We start from the raw sequence: 23,984 nt of genomic DNA, 5'->3' as shown, positions 1-23,984 counted from the left end.
AACAGGGGAATCTTCTAAGTGGAGAACTGTTCAGTATGATACGTTTTCCCAGGGGGAAGGAATGCCATTTCTGAGTAAGAGGACAGCTGGTTAGTTAAAACAGAGGCCACTGCGGAATGCATAACAGTGTGCGAAGTTATAATGAGCTATAGAGGCAAATCAGCTACAGAAATAAGATATAGCATTGATCCTGCACTGCTTATTGGAATCCTGGCTCTAAGTAAACTTTGGTTTCAAATGAAAACCAGCCGAATGCAGTTTACTGTTGCATTTTGATTCCATTTCTGCTAGTTTTATAGCCACTTATAGAATACATTCTGTGCAGATGAGTATCTTCTTTCCATTGGTTATTGGAAAACTTATTCTAACTAACCATTCATCAGGTTTATCTGTTAGGTTATCTTGCACTTGCTGTATCCATGTTATCATTCTCATATCCTGTGTCTAATTTGTTATCCCTTTTAAGTGCAACATATGAATTTATTCAAATTTCTACCAACCTACTTTGAAATACTGGTAATTTTCATAAGTTTCCTCTGTGTAGAAGAAGGATGAATTACAAGTGAAGAGCTGTGGTTTACTGTTGTTGTTGTTGTTTTCAATTAAATAGGTATCAGAAAGTAAAATATGGGAGTGTTCGCTGGTTCAGACATTTCAGGCTGTAGAACATTAAGAGCAATTCCCTTCAAAATGAAGTAATATGTGTACCTCCTCTCAAAAGTGTACCTTCCTCAAAGGGAGATAAAATTCCCTTCAATTGTAAATCCCTGCGTCTCCTGAGAAGAAAAGGATTTAGGATGAAACAAGTTTAATTTTGTAGTGTTTTTATAATGATATAGGAAAGAATAGTTTGGTCAGGGGAAGGTTCTATGGATTCCATTAACAATATCCATATTTTCCCTCCAAAACAGATTACATCTGATCCTCTCAAGGAAACTATCATTTGGTATGATGGGTCATACCTCTGGTGGAGCAATCCACTACATTGATAAGTGGTGGGTGTTTTCTTCCCATTAGTCAAACCCAAATTCTACCAACCTAGGCTGTCACCAGTCTGTCACCCAACATTTTGAGTACTTTTTACCCATTGCTTTTTGAATACCCATATAATAATAATAATAATAATAATAATAATAATAATAATAATTAGATTGGCATATTTTTGAAGATAAACAATACTATACTATGATATTCTAATATACAAGGCTATGAGCTGTATTATGAGCTCTGGAACCTAAGTGCATACTTTAACCCATGTAACTTCCTGCACTGTTCCACATTCATCTCAAGCAGTTTTAGAGGATGCAAAGAGTAGGTTGAATAAGAGGAAAATATATGTGTTTTCCTTTTTCTTCTCCAGCAGAAACACAGTATTCACTGTGAACAGAATTCTGGGCTCTGGATCCCACTCCCTCCTTTTAACCCCCCCCCCCCATGTTTGACATTAAGTCAGATAACACTGAAGTCTTTGCAAAACAGATTAATATCAGATTGCATGAAGCAATCATTAGATTGAGCAGTGTTTCCCTGAAAATCTGCAAAGTTCAGATTCCTTCCTCTTTTTAAAATATTTTTTTCCTTTTCGCTCATGAATAAAGAATCTACAGCGATCTTTTGGCGCGTGACTTACCACTGAGTGAGGCTGTATGTTGATGGATAAGCCAGTTTCATCCAAGTGTCAGGAAGATTATCAAAAAAGAGAGCTGTCTGTAGTTGCTCCATCTCAGCAGAGATTGCCAACTCACCCTAACAAAAGAAAAACATTAGTGTGCTATTTGCGTCTCACAAAGAGATTGTGATAAGATGACATGATAAATGATAGAGGGCTTTTTCCCTCTACAGTAAAAACACATAAGGTAGCTGAATTGTCAAATGTAAAGACTATCTTGGCTCTTAAAACTGGGATGAGTCATTTATTAAAAAGGGGTGAAATGATCATCCAAACAAGAAAGCTATTTTCTGTTTCCTCAGCTTGTTTTGAAGTAACAATCACAAAATTTGTTGACAATTATACACAGTAATAATTATGCAGATACACTAATGCCTGTATTATATAATAAAATTGTTCTGACTTGAAACCAACTAGTAATTCTACGTATAGTAGACTCATTGAATCATTTCAGCATGCATATAAACCCAAGTGATTGGATGTGTCTACATGCAACTGAAAGTAGGCCTGAGAAAGCCAAATGACCTAAATGATCTCTTCCAAGCCATAAGAGCAAGTAACTGAAACAGCAAAAAGTCCTACTATTTTGTGCTGTTGGTCACCCCAAATATAAATGTTCAACAGCATAATACAATCCAGCTGGATTTTGAGGTACCTTACAGGAATGGTCAGCCCTTCCAGAACACTAACTTGAAGGAGGGACTCAATTGGGAAGATGGTTGGCAGCAGAAATTCAAGTAACCTTCAAAAAATCAAAAATTGGGGGGCGGGGGCTTAGAAAAATTTATACATCTATTATACACATTACCATGATTAAATAAATATTTATTGTAATTTTTTACAGTCAGTATATTTTAAATAGGTTTAAGAATTTTTAGCTGTTTTTAATAATCTTTTAAATAATATCAATATTTAATTATTTTTAACAATTGTAGATTAATGTTTTTGCTAGATCTTTTAAAATTATTGTAAGCCACTTTGGGCCGATACATACCAATGTGAAGTGGTGTGGCGGCGGTGATATAAGGGCTCGGTGTGGCTCAGCATCCACATTAGCTGAGCCCTAACATCGATGCTGTTGCATCATATGGCTATGGCCCCATCCACACGGGGCGCAGCCTCGTGATGAAAGAGTGCCAGAGCTCCCAAATGGCTCTAGCCGGAAGCACTATCATCGCAGCCCTTATGACGGCCCTTTCTTCTCATTTGTACTGCCCCTTTGAATCCCATTTTGGAAGAAAGATGTGATATACAGTTGGCCCTCGGTATCCACAGAGGATCTGTTCTGCCCCCCCCCCCCAGTGGATACCAAAATCTGTGGATGCTCAAGCCCATGCTGTCCCCAATGATGGTGCATGCACATGGCTGTGTTGCCATTAGAGACAGCCCCCACTGTCCTGTGGCAGCATGTGCACATGGACACACTGCCATTGGGGACAATGGAACTTAATGGCAGCACGGCCACATGCATGTCCTGTGGCAGCACGTGCACATGGACACACTGTCTTTGGGGACAATGGAACTTAATGGCGGCACAGCTGCATGCATGCACCACCACTGGGGACAACAGGGGCTGTCCCTAATGATGGCGCAGCCATGGGCACATACTGCCACTGGGGACAACACAGGCTTACTGTCCATGGATGCTTGAATCTGTGAATGGCAAGTCCACGGATACTCAGGGCCAACTGTAAATTCAGTCATAAATATATAAATAAACAAGCCACTGGGGAGGTGTAGTATTTGCTAATTTGCTTACCTACCACTGGGCATTTTAACTAAAACAAATCTGCAAATTTGTTAAGAGATATGAAGAGATAGCATGGATACAAATGGAGAGTCTTTATATAGATAGTCATTCTATCTCTTCCCAAAGACACATTAAATAGTATTGCTACCCCCTTTCTTTGGGAAATGATCAGCATTTGGAAGACCTTGTCTACATTTTTAGTTCCTGCTATGTCACATTTTCTGCCCTTTTTATTACACCCTAACTTTAAATGTGAAGATCAATACAAATAATATGAAAAATGGACAGAGAAAAGATTATCTACTATTAAAGACCCATTTTTAATGGATGAACCCATCCATTATCACTAGAACACATTATGGCCAAGATTTCTGACACTGAAGTAGAATGGTTACAAAAGGTACAAATTTGATCCTTTACTAATCATATGCATAGACATTATATAGCCCCTGAAGGCATTGGCTTGGTTTGAATGGGCATGTATTTCTCCTTCAAATGTTAAAAGGTTGGTATCCAATTTATATATAGACATAATCAAAGAAATGTATAGAGAAGGAGAAAAATCGAGGATCTCATGGGAAAGAGATCTTAAAATTTATATTTCAGAGACACAGTGGAATAAAAAAATGGACCATACCCCCTTATAAATCAATATCAGCTTTTTCAAGAGAATGCACTTTGAAGACAGATGTCATAGATGGCATTTAACACTGGTTAAACTCCATAAAATAAGTAATAAAGTTTCACAATTCTGTTGGTTGGGTTGTGGAGCTGTTTGAACAATAGACCATATCTGGTTGTGATGTCCAAAGGTGGTAGTTTTTTTGGAATAATTGGCTTTCTGTCCAGCTGTCCAACACAACATTTTACAGAATTTCCCCCAAAGATGCCACTGATGAATATCTGAAGAAATTACAACAATTACTTAGAGAATTCTCCATTGATGTACAGAACTGAAGTCAAATGGATACATCCCAGGGGCCCAAACTGGACATGTTTTATTTACTACCCAAAATACACAAACAAAGCATTCCAAGAAGACTTATCTCAAAGATTAGAACCATGAGTATTGGGATATCTGGATATATGGACATAGTTCTTAGGCCATATGCCATCAACACTCCATGCTACATGAAGGGTTTTCTTTAGGAAAAAACAGTCCATACACTCCCTGAGAACACCATCCTAGCCAGTATGATCATGGAATCCCTGTGCACCAACATCCCACACCAGGATGGACCACAAGCCATCAAGAATACCATCCTGAATAAGGCTACAGCAGACATACCCACCAAACTCTGCCACTTTGTATTTATTAGTAACTACTTTACTTTGGGTATAATATGTACTTCCAATTCAGTGACAATGCTATGGGCACCCACAAGGCACCACTGTATGTTAACATCTTCATGGTTGATCTGGAACAATGCATCCTCAGGACATGCACCCAAAAACCTCTCCTCTACCTACAGTTTCTTGATGGCATCTTTGAAATTTGGCGAAATGGAAAGCAATCACTTGAGAAATTCCACCAGGATTTCAACAACTTCCATCTTACCATCACTATGCGTCTGGAACAATCCACACAACAAATTCATTTTCTTGACTGTGCAACTACAAAATAGACTTCTATTAAAAGCCCGCTGATGGCCACACATCCAGTTTTCACCCAGAACACAATACCAAATCTCCTGTTTATACACACAAACTCTCAGATACAACTGCATCTGCTCAGACACTCAAGACAGAAACTTAAAACTTTTGGATTTTTAACAGGCATTTCTCAAACTACAATACTCACCTAAGAAAATGGAGAAACAAATTGACACAGCAAGATTAATACCCAGTAACCATTAACTACCACATAGGTCAAAAACATAACATATGCTGGTCACCTACAATCCCCAGCTGACACCACTCAAGCACAACATCAATGAGCTACAACCAATTCTGGAGAATAACACAGACCTCTTACAGCCTCTGGGAGGCAGGTCTTTATTGGCCGTTAAATTTCAAAAAAACTACTCACTTATAACAGGATACATAACATGGATAGTAATATATGGACAAGACCCTGACACGAACCCAGATGCCAATTCTGTGCCAACAGTTACTCCAGGAGCAATGTTACAGGGGCCAATAACCTTATTCACAACATCAGATGTACATTTGTTTGTTCTTCCTCAAATGTGATGTCATCCAATGCCAGCAATGCCCTCTACACTCTACGCTGGGCAAACAAGATAGTCTCCACGCAAGAGAATTAATGGGTACAAATTTGACATTAGAATTTTTTTGATGTTGTTTTTTTCTTTTATTTTGTATGTTACAATTTAAATTTTTTTAAAAAAGAAATGGCAGTACCTAAAAACAAGTTGATTCACAGGTTGTGATCCTTGAACAAGAAAATTACAAAGGGCTTGAAAGAGAAACTGCTGAATTGAATTATAATCACAAATTCAAATTCATTAGCAGAGGTATGAACAATGACAATGTCTTCATGGCACACTACATATATTAATACAGATGTCCTTGCTACTGCACATGTAACAAAAGGAATCTTCTCAAAGAGAGTTTTGAACCCAGGAAAACAGATTTACTGCTTCCACACATTAACATCTTATTCACAAGAAAACAAAGTCAAAACAGAGCTGGAAAGTAGTGGCTTTTTCCATGCCTTACTGCATGATGTTGTAGCACTCAAGTTCTCTTCCTAAAGATGATGGTTGCCAAAGTAAGTATTTTTTTTTTTTAGTCAGGAAAATTCATTCGACAATGGACTTGCTTTGCTTTCTGGGAAGAGTAAAGTGCTATGACATCATGCGGCAAGGCATGGAGAAAGCTGCTACTTTGGGGGCCCATTTTGGCTTTGCTTTCTTGTGTGCTAAGGCTCTAAGTGATCACCATAAAGCTCTGAAAGACCTTGAAAATTTAGGGCCATAATCTGCATCATTCTGGATCCTCTTACATTCTACTCCATTCCCACCATCTTGTAAATATGCTTTATACCTGAGCATTTATTATCACTCTGTACTGCATCTGAAGACTTGGGTTTATAGCCACAAAAGCTCATGCAAAAATAAAAAGCAAACTTAAAGATGCTGCCACACTTCTTTTTTTTTTTATTTTCCCACCCTTTCCTTCCTCCTTTTATGAATAAAGTACCTTTAATAGCATAAACTGCTTAAAATGATGAAACCAAAATGAATGTTGATATGCTGGCGGACATTCCCATGGCTTGCTCAGTTGTTAAAGTGATGAAAGGAGCCAGATAGTGCTAAACATATCTTTTAAAATTAACCCTTCAGCCTACAGGCCAGTTTTTCTGAAAGGGCCATTCTCCAGATGCGGTCCAGCCAATAGTGAAATGGAAGATCTTTGAAAATTTTCCACATTCTTGTAATTGTTAACCGCACAGATCCCAACAACATAGCACTGTGATCTTTCTGTGGAGCATTTGCATCATCTCCTTCAAAAACAGTTAATAATAATAAAGCTGCTCTAGAATATCATTCTTGATGCATTATTTTCAGAAAGATATTTAAAAGGTATTTTGTGTAAGTTTTATGCATATAGCTGATTTTGGAATTAATGTTTGTATTACTTGGATGACTTTGTTTTGATCTGTCACCTTGATTTTTTTTGGTCTTCTTTTGTTTTCTAATAAAATATTTTTAATAAAAAGAAAACTAACTGGACCTACTTAACAGAATAGTCTTTCACAAGCTGTTGCCCTCCATATATTTTGGATTGCAACTCCCATTAATTGCTATCTGCATGGTGAATTGTGAGGGATGAAAAGATTTGATGTCCAACATTTCTAGAAAGTGCTAGGATGGAAAAGACTGCAATAGAAGGAAAGTTTTCTTTTGATTTCCGAAGGGGTGGGTCTGTACCGCCCCTTTTTGTGCTGGATTGGGCCAGGGCAGCCTCACTGGCAGCCCTGGGGCCCCAATCCAGCATTTTTCCAGGCCATGGAGAAGTGGCAAAATGCTGCTTCTCTGTGGCCCAGAAAAGGAGTGTCCATGGGGCTTCATACCCCCAGACACCCCAGCACTAAAGAGGAGAAAGGGGCAGCCCCTTTCTCCTCTGCATCATTGGTGCGGCCATTTGATTGCTGCGCCAACGATGCACACACCCAAAAGGAGCTCCGAAATGGAAATCCTTTTTGCGCCCCACTAAGCGACCTCCAGTGGAGCAGTGTCGTGTCCTGTGCGATGCTCCATTTGGATGTGTTGCACAGGACATGTCATGTATGCACATCCTGTGTGGGTGGGGCCTCACAATCATGGCAACGCCCACATGCGCTAGGCTTTGGGAGCATGTAGTTACTACATGCTCCCAAATCCTAGTATCAGCGGTGGCACGCCACTTTTGGGCCGTCAGTCTCGGCCCCAGCTTCAAAAAATATGGAACCTGTTCCATTTTGCAGGGATTCTAAGTGCTCCAATGACTTTCATTGGGAACGTCAGACCTAAATTAGCCATGTCTAGGAACTGAATTTCAAATCCCCATTTGAATGGAAATCATCTTTGTTTTCTTGTCAAGGGAAACCAAAGCAATAATAGCTGGTAGCCTTCTATATAAAGTCAAAATATATCAAGTCCATAATAAAACTTTCCCATTGTGGCACATAGCAAAGAGACAAAGGACGTATTGGAGGCTGCTAGTCCCAGAGAGAGACATTAATTTTTCACTGACTGTAGTACACAGCCTTGCTCAGGGGAATCATTAACCATCATTAATGACAATCTAGTTTCAACTGTTCTGGACGATGAGTGCTAACCTCTTTGGGTGCTCAAATTTCTCATGCTGTGTATCAGTCTCAGTGGTCCTTGAGAGAGCAGGCCTCTTGTAATCAGCTGCCAAACACAATACTCTGAATGACTGGGGGGGGGGACTATTGGAGTGCCTTCAGGCCCTCCCAGTGAATTTTGTGCACACCTTGTACCTTGTCAGTCACACCATCCCAAACATCTCCAAATTGGGTGAAAATTTGTTCAGCACTTTCATGTGATGTGATAACAGTTTCATTTATATAGCTGCAGCAAAACTCATAAATGTTTTTTTTAACTCAGTCATAATCATTCAAATGATGTGGCACACTACTCTGTAAGAATGAAAAATAATTGGGTGCTCTCCAGAGCCCCTCAAGTGGATTTTATGTCCACTATGGCTGGCACCTTGTTGGTGAATTATGATTGTGTAAGTTGTGCCCCATCAAAACTCACTTTTTTGGTCATTGTGGAGGTTGAATTCTGTTGTGATTATGCAGCTACCAACCCCCCCCCCCTCGCCAATCTACTTTGTAAGCAACACAGCCCTCTCTCCTTAACAAAGCCATTTAGTTATTGTGGGAAAGCAGGGGGATGACTGGAGGCATATCTAGCTATTTTTCTGTAGCTGGATGTACATAAGGACATCAACTTCAGATGTTCAATGGTCTTTGCTGATATCTGCTGCAGAGCCTCCAGTTACAGGAAAATACTGTAGATATCTGCTTATCTCCCCACTTTCTGACAACACAGAAATGGCCACACTGGGGCAACAACACTGCTTACAAGAAGGGTTTATGGGGGTAGCATTGGAAGACAGCTATGGAGATGTACCTATGTGATATATCTCTTGATGCAGGATTCCAGCTTATACTTTAAAGGCACTTTCATACTATATAATTATAGCACTTTGATACCACTTTAACTGACATGGCTGCATCCTGTAGAATCCTAGGATGAGTAATTTGGTAAGCACTAGAACTCTGTGGCAGAGAGAATTCTAACCACCTGAACAGTTCCCATGCCTCTACAAGATGGCACCAGGAAATTAAAGTATTATGAAATGGTATAAAAGAGCTCTTAAGGGTGAAACAGATGGGCAAAATAAATTAGCATTCAACCACTTTGAAGGCAGGGCATTTATATGACACATGCCTCCAAAGTGGGTGGAAACAAATGAAGCCATACTCCGGCTAAAAACTGGAGCAAAAGAAGCCAGGATACTTTGGCTTAATGCAGAAAATGGGCGTCTTTGCATATGCATATAAACAGTCTGGAGTCATTGTGGGGCTGTGGCAAAGACAAAAAAATGAAAGTGTGACAATTGCAATGGATGTAATTACAGCATACACAGACCAGATAGTACAACAAAGGGGCATGGGGTGAAGAGGGGATAAAGGAGGCATGTATGGGGGGCCTCCATGATTGTGCTTTGCCAATTATCACTTGCACACCAATGCATTGATGCCCTGTACCGGTGGAGCATCAGACATACAACTCTGTGACTGATCAAAGGGGTAGCCAGCCAATGGAATGGCATCTGGGCAGGACATGGGAAGTAATTGGAGGTTTCAGGAGGTGTGTTTGTGCAATGATATGTATGCATGGTGGGGAAGCAACAACAACAAAAAATTATCCAGCGGCATGGCTTGACACTGTGTCATGCAGTTTGCCTGTGGGTATTTGGCTCACCTTGACAGAAGACCATGCAGAAAGTTGGGTTTCGACACACTTTTGGGAAAAGCAGGAGTGACCCCCTTTTTTCTGCCTGTATGCTCTGGCCCTAAATCAGACATCCCAACATATTGTCCATATTGTGTACATTTACAGCGATTTAGAAATCAATCAATCAATCAATCAATCAATCAATCAATCAATAAAATGGTGAATATTAAAATGGTTGCAGTACCCTTAAGGTCTGCCTCTAAACAAATTTTACACACATAAACCTACATTTTTATTCAGACCATCTCAAACATACCAGTACTCTCTAAGATAGTGGTGAAAATCTTCTCACCATTTTCCACTGATGCAGAAACAAATAGACAGAAACTTATCCATTTGTTCCTTCATCAGACAGAACAGATGGAAACTTATTTAATCAAATATTTTAATCTAGCAGTTCTAATTTGTATACTTTATGAATGCCTAGACTTCCAAGTAAAGAATAAAACAATGTAAACATACCTTGAGACCTAGATCAAGTTCTTTAAGGGAGCGCCTTATCTCATGTATTAGTATGTTCATTCTCTCACATTCTTGAAAACAAACCAGGATATATGGAGAGCGTTCTGCAGTTTTTGAAGTAATGTCAGCCATGTTATATCCTTCTGGGAGCTTTTCTTGTATGTCATCTAATATTACCTTTACCTGCAAGAGATAGGAAAGGTCCTAGCAGAAGTTTCACTGAAAAGCAGCTCTGTGAATATTAGCTTCGAATTAAGTCTGGCTTCCCCCACCTCACAACCCAGATTTACAGTCAACACTGGCCTTTATCTCAAGATGATTGTCAGTGAGATTAGACACTGAAATTTTCATTCTGTGACTTACGGGAAAGGAATTAAATGTGTTTTCAGTGTTTTAACTGTTTTTAATTTTAAATAATATTGCTGTTCAGTTCTGTTGTTTCAGCTTAATCTTTTAAAAGTTATTGTAAGCCACTTTGAATCCTATCTTGGGAGAAAAATGTGATGGCTGCCTAGAAAGCAGAAAGTTCCCATTTTTTTATTACAAGCACGACCTCTGTGAGAATGGGGCTGATGCAATAAAGTCCTGGAACACAAACCAATGGATTCAAATTAGAAAGTACTTTTCTTTAACTGTAACATTGCAACATACCCTTTTATTGCAAGAGGTGTTTGACAGTGGAATAGATGAGATAGCCCGAAAAACTCACAAAAAACTAGTGGAATAGATTGTTTCAGAGAATGGTGGACTCTCCATCTTTGGAGATCTTTACACCAAAGTTGGATGGGCATATTTCAGGGGTGCATCTTTAGTTGTGTAAAGGGGGCATCTTTAAAGGAGCATCTTTAGTTGTGTGTTCCTACATGGCAGAGGACAGGTAAGTTCAAGGCCTTGGTGCTTATTGTGAAATTATTGGCACACCAGCACCGACATATCAGCATGCAAAGAGGTCTTGTAGCACTTTTGAGACTAACTGCGAAAGAAGTTGTGGCAAAAGCTTCTGTAGAGCTGGTTTAGTTCTTCAGATGCGTGGAGTGAACTGTTGCTTAGGAAGGACCTTTATAATCAGGTATATGAATAGCAATAGAAATGGAAAACTTGTAGAAATGAATGCTGATGAGGTGACAAGTTGAGTTTTAACTGCATTTCTCTGGGCAACACAGACTAGCACAACTATGTCTCTGAATTCTATCTCCACTGGCATACATTTATATGCTCCTTTTCTCCCCAAAGGGACCCAAGGCAGCTCACAGATTTAAAAATTACAATAAAATTTAAAACAGTTAAAATCATATAAAAACTATATTAAATTAAATTAAAATATACAGAAGTTAAAAGGCATGACAAATACACATGCTCAATGAAAAAAAAAACAATGGCATGCTTATGCTTTAAATACTTGCATAAATAAAAATGTCTTAGCCTGCTATCAAAAGGCAAGCAGGGAGGGGACCAGCCTAGCTTCCACGGAAGGCTAACAAAAAGATATTGCAGCCGTAGTAGAACCAACACACCATATTTAATGGATCTGCCCTACAAGACATGAATTCCAGATTCAAACCTTTTTTTTAAAAAAGGCAGTTGGCATTATAGTTGGTATTACAAAGTGAAATACAGCATTACATGAGAAGACTTCCACTCATGTTATGGTCTCTTCCACTTCATTTCTCCTCTGTACTCCCCTAAAGCTGATGTAGGGAGTCTCTTTCTTACTGCCAGAGTGGTTTATAGGGTACAAGGGGGGACAGGAGGAATTGGACCTTTCCACATTCCTCTGACAAAAGCCATTCCATCAGCAAGAAGGATCAATTTAAAATTACCCCAAATCAATTTCAATCTGTTGGTTTTAATTCTGGATTATCTAGTAGGTTAACGATCAGAACAGTATGTGGAGGCAAACTGCTCTAAGATCCTTGGCATCCAGTACAAAAAGATGTTTTATTTATAATAATGTAGGACACTGAGTACTTGATCACGTTGAGAAAGCTTAACATTCACTTCCACAAATGATGGCAGACAGAAATATGAAGAAAATATGGATGTTGCTGAGAATTGTTATAAAATTTCAAATATATGGTTAGGTCGAAGTTTTGATGGATAACAGATATTCTTCAAAAAAATATCGTGGCACACAAGATATGAAAAAGATGCATCAGAGTCTTCTTTAATATATGCATATGATGGAGAGTTTAAAGGGACATATTTGATGGTATCAATATTTGTCTTTTCCTTTAGTAATGTTGATGCTTTATCAATGAACAGGAATAGCAACTAACCATGTGTACACACACTTAAGAGCCCATAAGAAAATTAGATTGAAGGGTGGTATCTGTAAGCCACTGTTATTTGGCTTTAAAATAAGAACTGAAGTAACTTGCATTATTATTAGCACAAGTATGAGAAAGATCTGTTACGTGCTTTGAAAATCAGTAGAAATAATAAATAAGGAATGTGATCACTTTTGGAAATAAATCACATCTAATAGTCTAGTAGAATCAGAATAGTTCTAACAAGAAAGAGAACCGAGAGCCCTGTCTTCCCAACAGAGTAAGCTTGTACATATCTACTTAGATGTAAACGCCACTACATTCAGTTAATTTTATTCTTATGTGGGTTTATTTTTATTTATTTAGGTTTGAATTGCTGCCTTAGGTTTGAAACACATGGGCCAAACAAAGCACCTTCCAGGAACTTTGGGGGAATGGTGTTCAAACGACACATACTTCCAAACTGCCCAGATGTTGCTCTGAGGATGTCTAAGGCATCCCCAACCTGCCCCAAAAAAGGAGCGGCAAAAAGCCGCTCCTGTCAGCAGCCCATTGAGGACTGCAGCAGTGGCCAGCTTTGGGACCGCAGCATCTGGTCACCATGGTCCTGGAGTGATGAGGGCTGAAGCAGCTTCTGGCTGCTCCTTTTGCCCCACCTGCTTAACCCCTTAGACCAGTGATATACCCCAACTTGGTGTCACCTGGTCCGGGGAGCCACATGTGCGGCCCCGCAGCAGACCAGAAAGCCCTACAACAGCCTGGAGAGCAGGCCCTGCACCCCCATGCTGGTCCAGAAAGCTTTGTGTCAGCCCAGAAAGCCCTGCAGCAGCCTGGAGAGCAGGTGCCACACCTCGGTATTGGCCCAGAAAGCCCCATGGTGGCTCAGAAAGCCCTGTGGCAGCCTGGAAAGTGGACCCATGGTCCTGGGAAGACTCTGCGGGGGGCAGGGGGCTGACTGGATGTCACCCCCTCTTCTGTGGCATCACCCTTTTCTGGAGTGTCACCTGGTATGGTCTGAACCCCCTGCAAACCCCTCCCCCCCCAGTGATGCTACTGACTTAGACTTCTGCAAATTCCTCAAGAATAGAAAGAGGAAAGGGCCTTTTGTGTTAGAGGGACAGAGACAGAGATACTATACTGCCTGTGTTGAAAATATTTTAACAAAAGGACATTGTTCTTATGTTGCACAAAGGTCTGTAATTCTAAATGGTTAAGCTTTATAAAAATCTGAGAAAATTGTATTAACATTTGGATAAGGCAAATACATTCTGATATAATTAATGGTTTGCTTTCAATTTATGTGACAACCAGTCAGAAGATCATCTTTTCAGATAGAAAATATTCACTTCCCCTTTCATTAGAAAGTGTGTGTTTGTTTTTTAATCAATTAATTCCATACTTTTAACAGAAAATAACTGAACCCTATAAAACACTGTTATTCCATTTTAGGTAATAAAATGTGTGGGGGTAATAAATGGAAACTTCTGCCCTCTTGGCTCCCTGACTATGTATTAGATAAGGGAGGCTGCATCTACACAGAATTAATGCAGTTTGACACTACTTTAACTTCCATGGCTCAATGCTATCGAATCCTGAGATTTATAATTCTGTGTGATCTCTAGGCATCGCTGTCAGAGAGCACTGGTGCCACAACAAGCTACAAATTCCAGGGTGGAGCCATGACAGTTAAAGCAGTGTCAAACTGCGCTAATTTTGTAGTGTGGCAGCAACACAAGTCAGAATCACTTCTGGTAAACTACAAACCCAGATGGCAGTTTTCTTGGATACTTTACCGTTACAGTCTCTTGAGGAAGTGATACAGAGAGGAAGATCCTGTGATGAGTTTAAAAAGCTGTTAGCTTTTACAACATTGGGTTGTGCCTGAATGCCCTGTGCTTTTGCCACACATCATATGGTTTTTATTCCTACAGTGGGCCCTTGTTATCTGTTGAGGTTTGGTTCCAGGACCACCCCGTGGATAACAAAATCTGTGGATGCTCAAGTTGCATTCAATCCAATGGCATAACACAATGGTCTCTTATATAAAATGGAAAATCAAGGTTTGCTATTTGGAATTTATGCTATTTCGGAATATTTTCAAGCTGTAGATGCTTGGATACAAGGATAAAAAATCCGTGGATAAGGAGGGCCAACTGTATTTACTAGGTATATTTTTGTCCTGCCTTTCTTCAAATGTTCTCTTGATTCTTTGTACAGTATAGCCTTCTTCCGCCTCACTTTATCCTTAACACAGTCTTATGAATTAGGCTGGTTGAATGTGTCTGGACTAAGGTCACTCAGTGGGTTTCATGGCTCAGTGGAGTGAGTTAACATGGATTTACCAAGTCCCAATCCAACACTATCATCAGACCCACTGGCTGTGCCCCACAGCAAAAATTATGTGATTCACTGTCTGGCAAGATTGTAAAAGCTCTTTTTTCTGCATGTTCACACATCACTCCATCCTAAGTCATTTGCATATATCCATTTACCAACTAATTTCTGCTTTAAAACTTACTTTTTCTTCCACTGTCTGTGACACACCTTCCCCAATGCTGGATTCATGGGACTGCAGCTCAAGCAGTGTACGAAACAGGTTGTCTGAAGTTGCTGTCAGAAATTCAATCTCTGCATTGGGATGAAGGCCATAATGGACTGGGCTTTCGGCAGGAAGCATTTCATCAATGTATTTGTGGTAACCTTGGTAATCCAGGTTCGAAGGAACGACAAAGCCAGGAGCAAGGACCAGCTTCCTATCAAACTATCAAAAGCCCCCAAACATCAATGAATCACTCCCTGCTGTCAAGAATAAGGAGCCTGCTCTAGGTATAAATCAAATTGTTCTGTTTATGGAGTCATTCTGTAGATTGACAAGACTTTTAAAACATTTTATATCAATGAATATTACTGATCTCATTTGCTTGCTATTTTAATTAGGTCTTTTATATCTCACCGACTCTGACATTCCACTGCATTTTTGCTGAAACACAGGTTATTCTCCTGTTAGCAAGTAACAGAAAGGTAATTTTCATTTAGAAGTAAAGCGATGGGTTTTTCAAAAAGAAACAAAATGTTATTTCTTCCAAATTACAAAGTGCTGCTCTCTGGTGTAACATTATTATTCACGTGGCAATTTTACTAAATGAAGCCATTTACGGTAGCATCTCAGAAAATGCCATATTTTATTGAAATGAAAAGCAAGTAATGGCATAAGGATTTTGAAATAAAACAGGCAAGATTTCTTCTTTTAGATTATTACCAAAATACAAGCACTGTCTATTTGACAATCAATATGCTCCCATAAAATAAAACAGAACCACCGTTTCATAATAATCATTTCTATTTCAAATGGCTTGCCGTGAGCCAAACGAGGCCCTTTATGGAACAGTATGACAATTGTTTAATGCACTGCTGTGGGTTCATGAGTTCTGCTTCAGCTGCATCTCAAAATCTGCTAAGCATATATTTTGCACTAGTGCAGTTTTTAAAACAACAGGCACATGGGAACATATTTATTTGTATTGACTTGATAGTCACAATGCCATTTGATGCTTTTGAAGTGCTGCTGGGGGATATGAAATTACGCTAAGCTCCTGTAGTTATAAAGTACCTATCAACCTGTCAAGATAATACAACAGTAGTGGTGATGGTAAGAACAACAACAGCAACATCACTAATAACAATAATAAATAATCACAATACATGCTGGAACTTTAAAGTAATATGGGATTCAGTACTGAAAGGTAAATATATTTTCTCTAACCTTCCTTTTATGATTTAGCATTTGAATTGGAAATATTTCAAAACCTTACAAAATGGAAACAGCATCAGCTTTGTGTAGGATGAAAATAATTTGGGTTGTTTTCAGATGGAGGATGATTTTAATGGTAGACATGTTAATTTGGCATTCCTGACACCCACAAGGGAAGCATGGAGTGAGCTTGTTGACAGATGGGGGCCTGTAGAAGCAGTATGAGTGCCCCCATTTCAAGCAACTGCAGCACAACAAACCATCTCATACTAATAGGTATGACTTACTAGAGGTTTCTTTTCATTTCTGCTTCTAATGCCAACTCAACTCTGCAGCAAGCCAGAGCCCAGATTAGGGAGAGAGAATCTGGGATGCGGGCGGAGGTGGCCCCTTTACTCTACTGTGTTTAGAAAGCTATGATAAGGGATTAGTTAGGAAGGAAGTTCAATTTGTTGATGTCAGTAAAGTCCCTGAAACCTGCAATTTGGATACACATGGTAAACATATCTATACATTACCAACAGTAGTGTGGATGTTACCACAGTGGGTCTGCACCTTTTTTCTCTTCCCTCTTTTCCCACTGGGACTAGAGATACTAAAGTGATGCATTGTTGAACAGCCAGCTTGACATGATGCTGGAGATGTGTGAACACATCTCCAACATGCTTAGCTTTCCCACTTCTCTTTCCTCTCCACTGCCTCAGTAGCTATAGGACCATGGAAGCTGATTTGGTTTGGGAATATGAAAAGGATAAAAAGTAAAACATAAAACAAAATAATAAAATACTCTCTGAGCCATTAATGACCGAAGCAACTCCCTCCAACTGTGGCTGCTTTTAGAAAACAAGAACATCAAAAATCCATGTTTGGCCCTCAAGTAGCTGGTCTTTAGTTGCCAGCTATGCACTACCAGAAATCACTGTAGTTACCTGCTTTGGACACAGTTTAGAAAAGATTTGCTTGGACTTCATCTCCAAGAATGCCTAGCCAACATGGCACATGGCCATATTATTGAAAGATCCTAGAATTTGGAGTCCAAACAAGTAATCTTCCAACAATTGTACATGGGATTGTGTAAGTGGTAGGAAGAACTCCTTATGCAAACAATCACTGTTTATGATGTAGCAAAATGTTTGCAGAACTTATTAAACAATGCCTATTGTCATGGGACAATTTTAGCAATCTTATGATATACATAAAGTGTAAAATTCTGCACTGATCAGAGCAAACCTATTTCCCCTGTCTAGTAATAAATAAGTTAATGAACCTGAACTGCAGCATTTCTGCTCTCTGAGTTTAGTGGGATTTAGTGCCATCTAAATTATGCACAGGATGCCAGTTTTAGGGACATCAGACTGTGAACAGGCTTAGAGCCTATACTATTATATCTTGAATATAAAGGGAGCTTTTGATACAATATAATAGGAGATTTTAATACAGTATTATTGTATGAGGTTAATTCCAAAATCTGATGAAGAAATCAGTACTTTTTATACCCGCTGAAAGGTGTAAGTCATTTTGCACAGTGTAATAACCTCATTACATCTTATCAGGCTGAGGGTAGGGAGGGCCTTGTCCCTACAGAATTTCAGTTATTACATATTAATTTGCAGCATTTGGAAGCAAAGAAACCAGAGTCCAGAAACACATCCAGCTCTCAGTCTTCCCCAGTCTTCCCCTCAGTAACAGTGGGTGACAACAAGTACCCTTATATTAAGGCAACCCTGGCACCTAAACCTTAATGCATAGCTATGGATTGATCCCCCCTCCTTTTTTTGAGATTCACATCTGTGATCCTTTGATTAACAGTTTCCAGCTAAGTTGAAACCTAAGAACCAATTCAATGATCAGCTGAAGTGATGATTGATAATGATAGTATTGCTTCATACACTTGCTTCAATATAATAATACATCTCTGTGATCATAACCAAGGTATCAGCTGCTCACTGCCTTTTGGCATTATGTGAGTAAGAAGGAAATGGGTTTGCCTGTTTCATGTACTGAAATCTACTATCTGGGGGAGGGAAAGCAATGGTTTAACATCTCATAAAAGAAATAAAGAACTCTTTCAGCTATATGCTTGACAGTAAACCTGTTGTAGAGCTCTAGGCTAAAATATAAAGGCTATTGTAGGGGAACCCATCCTTTTCATTGCACATTAATATAAAATAACAGTAAGCATTACAAAGTAAATGTTGTTTCCATGCAAGATAGGGGGTGGGCTTTAAATCTGTCCATTTTCATCTTCACATGTTTGCTATTATAAATAAAAGAATCTATTCCAATGCGGTTAAAAGGAAAGTGCATATGGTTTAAAAATGCACCAGTTTCCAGTAGGGGGAGCTCTAACTCAGGAAACGCATTGTGGGTTTGCAAATGTTTTTACTATTACCTGATTGGGTTGCATATACTCTTCCAAGTAAGTACGACAAAGTCTCCTATCCCAATCATCTGTAATATGGCCACCGTACATGATTTCTCCAAACAAGTAACGGAGATCTTCCCAGGGTATCTGAGAACCAATATGTTTAAAAAAAAAAATACTTAAGATATGAAAGCGCACATGCCCCACATACACACACAGATCTGTGAAGATGAATGGCATGGTTAAGTTAGTGCACAAAAATTATCTTTCTCCATGAAGATAAGTCAGTCATTTGCAGCTACCAGGTTTTGAACACATGTTACTAAATTGTCAGCATTCTCTCCATGTCAAAAACATGCAAGGCCTTAAAAAAAACCTGTACAGAAAATGCTAACTGACCTCAAAATCAGTGTGTGACAAACAACAGCAATAACCTGAACATTGTATATGCAGAAAACAAGATAATTCAGAATTGCACTTTAACTGAAGGCATTATGGAAGTACATGATTCTTAAGTGGATTTGTTGACATGCAAACCTACCTGTGAATTTCCTTCCAGGTAATTGTACAGAACATTGACTGAAATGGTAAGGTCCCCATTGTTAAAAGGGTATCTCCTGTTCCAGCCCTGAGGTCCAAATTTCCGTCGCTCAGCCACACAGGCATGAAAGTAGCAAAGTGAAAACAGAATCGTCTTAAATTCCTGTTCCCGAGTACATTGGTCAAGAATGTTCTAAATGAAGAAAATAATTTTCCCCCTTTTTAGAGATACACTTGTGGCAGGGTATAAACAATATAATTTTGACAGCTAAAAGTACAGTAAGACCCTGAACGAGTAACTGATAAAAGACAGTAAGAAAATACTCATTCTTTTAGTGTACATATTATGTATTGTCTGGCATTTCCTCTCCCCTCTTCTTTTATACAGGCAGCAGCTATTTTATTGCTTCCTAAAAGCTTGCTAAGATGTTAACATGAAAGCACTAAACATATCTACAAAAAACATTTCAAGCCTTTAAAAAAGTCTTTTAAAAGTAATTTGAGAAAACATGAATCTAGCAATTGATAACACTATAACTAAATTTTAGGATAATGATTCTGGTCTAACATTTGGAATGACATGGCAGTAAATTGGCGATTGCTGCCCAAGTATACATGGCATTGCTTGACATATATATTTCCACCTTTTAAACACCAAATGACAGAGGTACACTTGATTTAATTCCACAAAGGGGACATTAAAAAGTTGTGCAGATGAAGTTTCATTTCTTCATATAGCTTTCATGGTCAGATGTTAAAAATCAAGACCTTTACAGCAGCTTCAAAGCAATTATGTCAAGCTCGTGTTACAGATTTGCTTGAGTCAAACAATTGTTGAAATGCACAATATTTTGCAAAAATATAACCTTCCTCTCCCTTCACAAAGAATCACTTTTTAAAATGAAGCAATAACAACATGGATTTTTAGCTCTGTTCTTTACAACCACGTAGGCATCCACATCCCTTTAGCCAGAGAACTATTAACACATTTGTCAGTCTAATTTTTGTATGAGACGAATGGGCTTATTTCCAGAATTAAAATAAAATAAAATAAAATAAAATAAAATAAAATAAAATAAAACCAACCCAATTTACAGTCTGTTGTAGCTCTTTGGCAGGCGTTTGCCAAATCTGTTTAATGATCTGATGTTCTGAACTGATCCTTCCAAGGGTTATTTTTACTTGCCTGGTCAAAATTATCCAATGCAGCATGAAGATTAGCCAGCATCCCGGTTGGTGGTTCATTGGTTATTTTAATAGAATTTTCCAAGATTCCCTGAGGAATTATATGTTCTTTAGGGGTGGGAGCAGGTTCAACACTCATAAAAACCCGATAAGCTAGGTGACTTCCTTCACTATACTTCTCCAGTAATTTCTCTAATGTGTTGAGCCACTTTGCAACAAGATGAATATTCTAGAGGGGAGATAAAAACAGGCTTCCCAGTGAGCTATTGATTTGAAATATGAAACATTTTATTGATACAAGCCAAAGGAGGCAGTCTGATGTAGCACAATATTTGAAAAGGGAGGGGGCAAAGAGAAAACCACACGCATCTGTTTAGTACAATGTACTGCATAATGACAGCAATCTTCCCTGTTTGCATCCATTCATCTGATTATTAAAAAAATAACAATACTTTCTTCCACCCATATATTTGTTAAAGAGTTTTTGAAAGAAAGATAATAAATGAGTAAATCAGAAAGCACACATTGGGGTAAGTATTTCAATAAATCCCCCTGCCGTACAAAGCGGTTGCTGCAGCAAATTGTATTTTTTTAAATACTGCAATCAATGCTAGATAAATACACATGCCTAAATGTGAAGTTATGTGCTAGCTTTCCCACACCCCTTTCGTCCTGGAACAGGAAGGTATTATTCTAATGTGCCTGTGCTTTGCATACATTATTTTGGCATGTCTTAAAAACAAAATTGTTGGAGTGGGAAATGGGGGTAATGAAGGGCCTAGACTTACTTGAAGTATAACCCAGTGGCCTTCTTTTGATGCCTTTTCCATAGCCATCTCTGCAATGGCTTCTTGCCCTTGACCCAAAGATACATTGTGAAGCTTTCCTGAATCAATGGTAAAGCCAAGCTTGCTTCCTAAACAGAACAATACAGTCTAGGTATGTGCTAGAAAGGATATATACTTGTCAGAGAAACATTATTTTGTATGGAAGAAAATTAAACCTTTAAAAAAGCAATGCTATCAACTTTATTGCATACAACCCACAAATACATCTTAGATGTAACCCAGACTTATTAAAATCCACCAGTTTCACTTACTGAGTTCAGCAGGGGGTAAACTGTATGTGTGATTGTTGTGCTATCCTTATGTCATAAGATTCAAACTTTTCATTTTAAATGTTAGAGATCCTGACTCTTTGGTTACTGCTGGACATACCAACGTGATGATTCTAGCTAATGCATAATTACCTCCTTATTATTTATATTTTGAAAAGAGGGAGAATCACAGCCCAATGGGCAGATTACACCCAGAAAATTGGAAGAATACACACAGGTTCATTTCTTAGGACTTTATCGCACCCGTTTTTTTCAGCGTTAAGAATACGGGCTGAGGTGCGTGAAATGTTCTGGTCGGAAGTCTTACGACCGAGCAAAATGGCGCCTGTCAGCACTGAAGGAGGATGGCTTGGCGCAATGGAACGGAACGAGGCCTTTTGGGGGACGCTTTGGTGTGCGGTAAAATCCGTTTCTGGCTGGTCGTGCGTGCACACGAGTGTCCTCTTCCCGTACCCTTAACACTGAAAAAAAAGGGTGCAATAAAGTTCTTAGTAAAAGGATAAACTGAGTTGGATTAAAGCTTGGCAAGCTGCTTTCCCACCCCTGTTTTGCTCCAGTTGTTTGGGAGTACAATCCCCCTCATTCCCAGCCAACAGAGCTAATGGTCAGGGATAGTGGTAACAGAAGCCCATCCGAAGGATACTGTGATGGGGAAGGCAGGAACAGAAATTACTGGGCTTATTGCACCAAGGTTCTGATTTAGTGTAAGGCAAATCCTGAGGGTCAATACATATTTTCTCACACACCTCTAATGTACATGGGAATAGTTTCTTGTGGATATAGGGAGTTTTTGTGTGCACAAGACAAAGCCAAAATTCCAGAATTACAGCACAGATTTTGTTAAACTAGTACCAGAGTAGGAAGCAACTGGACACATATAATTTGTTATTGATAATTATTTCCCTTTCCAAAGATGAAGTTATAACTACAACTGTAACTTACTGAGAGAGAATGCCATTCTTGATGAGATATAACCACAAGTTTTACTGTCTTTTCTATTTATGAGAACTTATTAAATGGTAGAGATAGAAATGCAGAGATAGAAACTAATTTATTAAATCAATTGTTTATCAATTACAGTGTGCCCTTCCCTTACGCAGGGGATCTGTTCCAGGACACACACACACCCCTCCCCACATAAGGGAAATTCCACAAATGCTTGAACCCAATTGAAAACAATGAGGCTCGTGCACATGACGTGGCGTGGTGCGGCACAGCGCGATTGCCTTCTCCGGCTCTATGATTCTATGTGCTTCAAGGCATTTGACAATGCCTTTAACCCCAGTATTTGCTTGCTCCCCTGAACGTCTGTTTTCACAAGGTGCTAATCAGTGGAACTTGAGGTAAAAGTTAAAAAGCAGAGAGAGGGGGAAGCATGAAGTTTACCCATGTTACTGGAGGCCATATACCATATGATTTTACTTGCACAGATCTGCCACTGGGGTGGATGCTACCTTTTGCCATACCTAGACAGATACACTGAAATCAGAGGAATTCATTAACCATAATTTAAGTAAGTCCCATTCGGTTATGTGGGTATGCCCAGTATGACCAAGTCTGGATTCGACCATTTGAGTGCATGAAATTGCCAGTGTGTGGAAATAGTTTTATTTTGCTTTTTAAAAATGTTTTGCTCTCCCTTTCAGTTCTGATCTGGCTAGACCCAAACTTACAATTTGCATTGCAAAAAAACAAAAACAAAACAAAACAAAAAACAAAACAAAACAAAAAAAACCCATTTCTTTCAGAGGGCCCTTTTATGGTAATATATATTGCCTCTGTGTTGGAAGACTGTTCCAAGTTAGGACTTCGGTGAGGAACAAAGGGAATCATTTTTTTCCAAATGTTATAATCTTTTAATCTGTTTTAAGTTATGTTTATTGTTTTAAGTTTTATATTGTTTTAAACTGTTTAAACTGATTTTATGTGGTTGCTGTCCTGGCATCTTATGACACAGGGTGGAAAATAATCAAACAGACATGTAAATAAAATCCCAATTAACTCTCTGCTAGGGCCCCATGTTGGATCAGTGCCCTTGCATTGACAGTTTGTGCAAACAAAACCCTCAAGCTCAGGACCAGGACCATGAAGTAGTCCTGCATTAGTCTGTCATTCTACATAGTAGCTAAGGGCATGTCTATACAGGCCAATTAAACCAGATCTACCCCATGCTCACAGCTACATGATGCAAGGCCAAATTTTCAATTCGAGTACTGACTGTCTTCACAACAGATGGCCAATTCCATATCATATCTGCCCTTTCCCTCCCTTAAACTGGCATAAAATAACTCATCTTTTTGCTTTGGATTTTGCAGGAAAATTTGGAGCACTCTTCAGCAACACCAAGAAACTGTCTACACACACACATCCTTGCTGTG

The 23,984-nt window shown here is 39.0% G+C and overlaps 1 protein-coding gene across 1 annotated transcript in view; it reads right to left on the bottom strand.

The window, feature by feature from the left end:
- The window catches only part of LOC149313748 (dynein axonemal heavy chain 11-like), a 116,287-nt gene that overhangs the window by 10,113 nt on the left and 82,190 nt on the right, over nt 1–23,984 (bottom strand). The window contains exons 21-27 of the mRNA XM_089519732.1: nt 21,278–21,405; nt 20,491–20,718; nt 19,306–19,497; nt 18,792–18,911; nt 15,167–15,409; nt 10,382–10,564; nt 1,631–1,746 (exon numbers count right to left, since the gene is read on the bottom strand). Of these exons, the coding sequence (XP_089375858.1) occupies nt 1,631–1,746; nt 10,382–10,564; nt 15,167–15,409; nt 18,792–18,911; nt 19,306–19,497; nt 20,491–20,718; nt 21,278–21,405 (1,210 nt within the window). The remainder of the gene's footprint in view (nt 1–1,630; nt 1,747–10,381; nt 10,565–15,166; nt 15,410–18,791; nt 18,912–19,305; nt 19,498–20,490; nt 20,719–21,277; nt 21,406–23,984) is intronic.

Source organism: Sceloporus occidentalis, unplaced genomic scaffold, assembly GCF_023333645.1.
Source record: "Sceloporus occidentalis isolate IW3139 unplaced genomic scaffold, rSceOcc1.0.p SCAF_4, whole genome shotgun sequence".
NCBI classification, from domain to species: Eukaryota; Metazoa; Chordata; class Lepidosauria; order Squamata; family Phrynosomatidae; genus Sceloporus; species Sceloporus occidentalis.
This window is presented reverse-complemented; position numbering and strand designations above follow the sequence as displayed.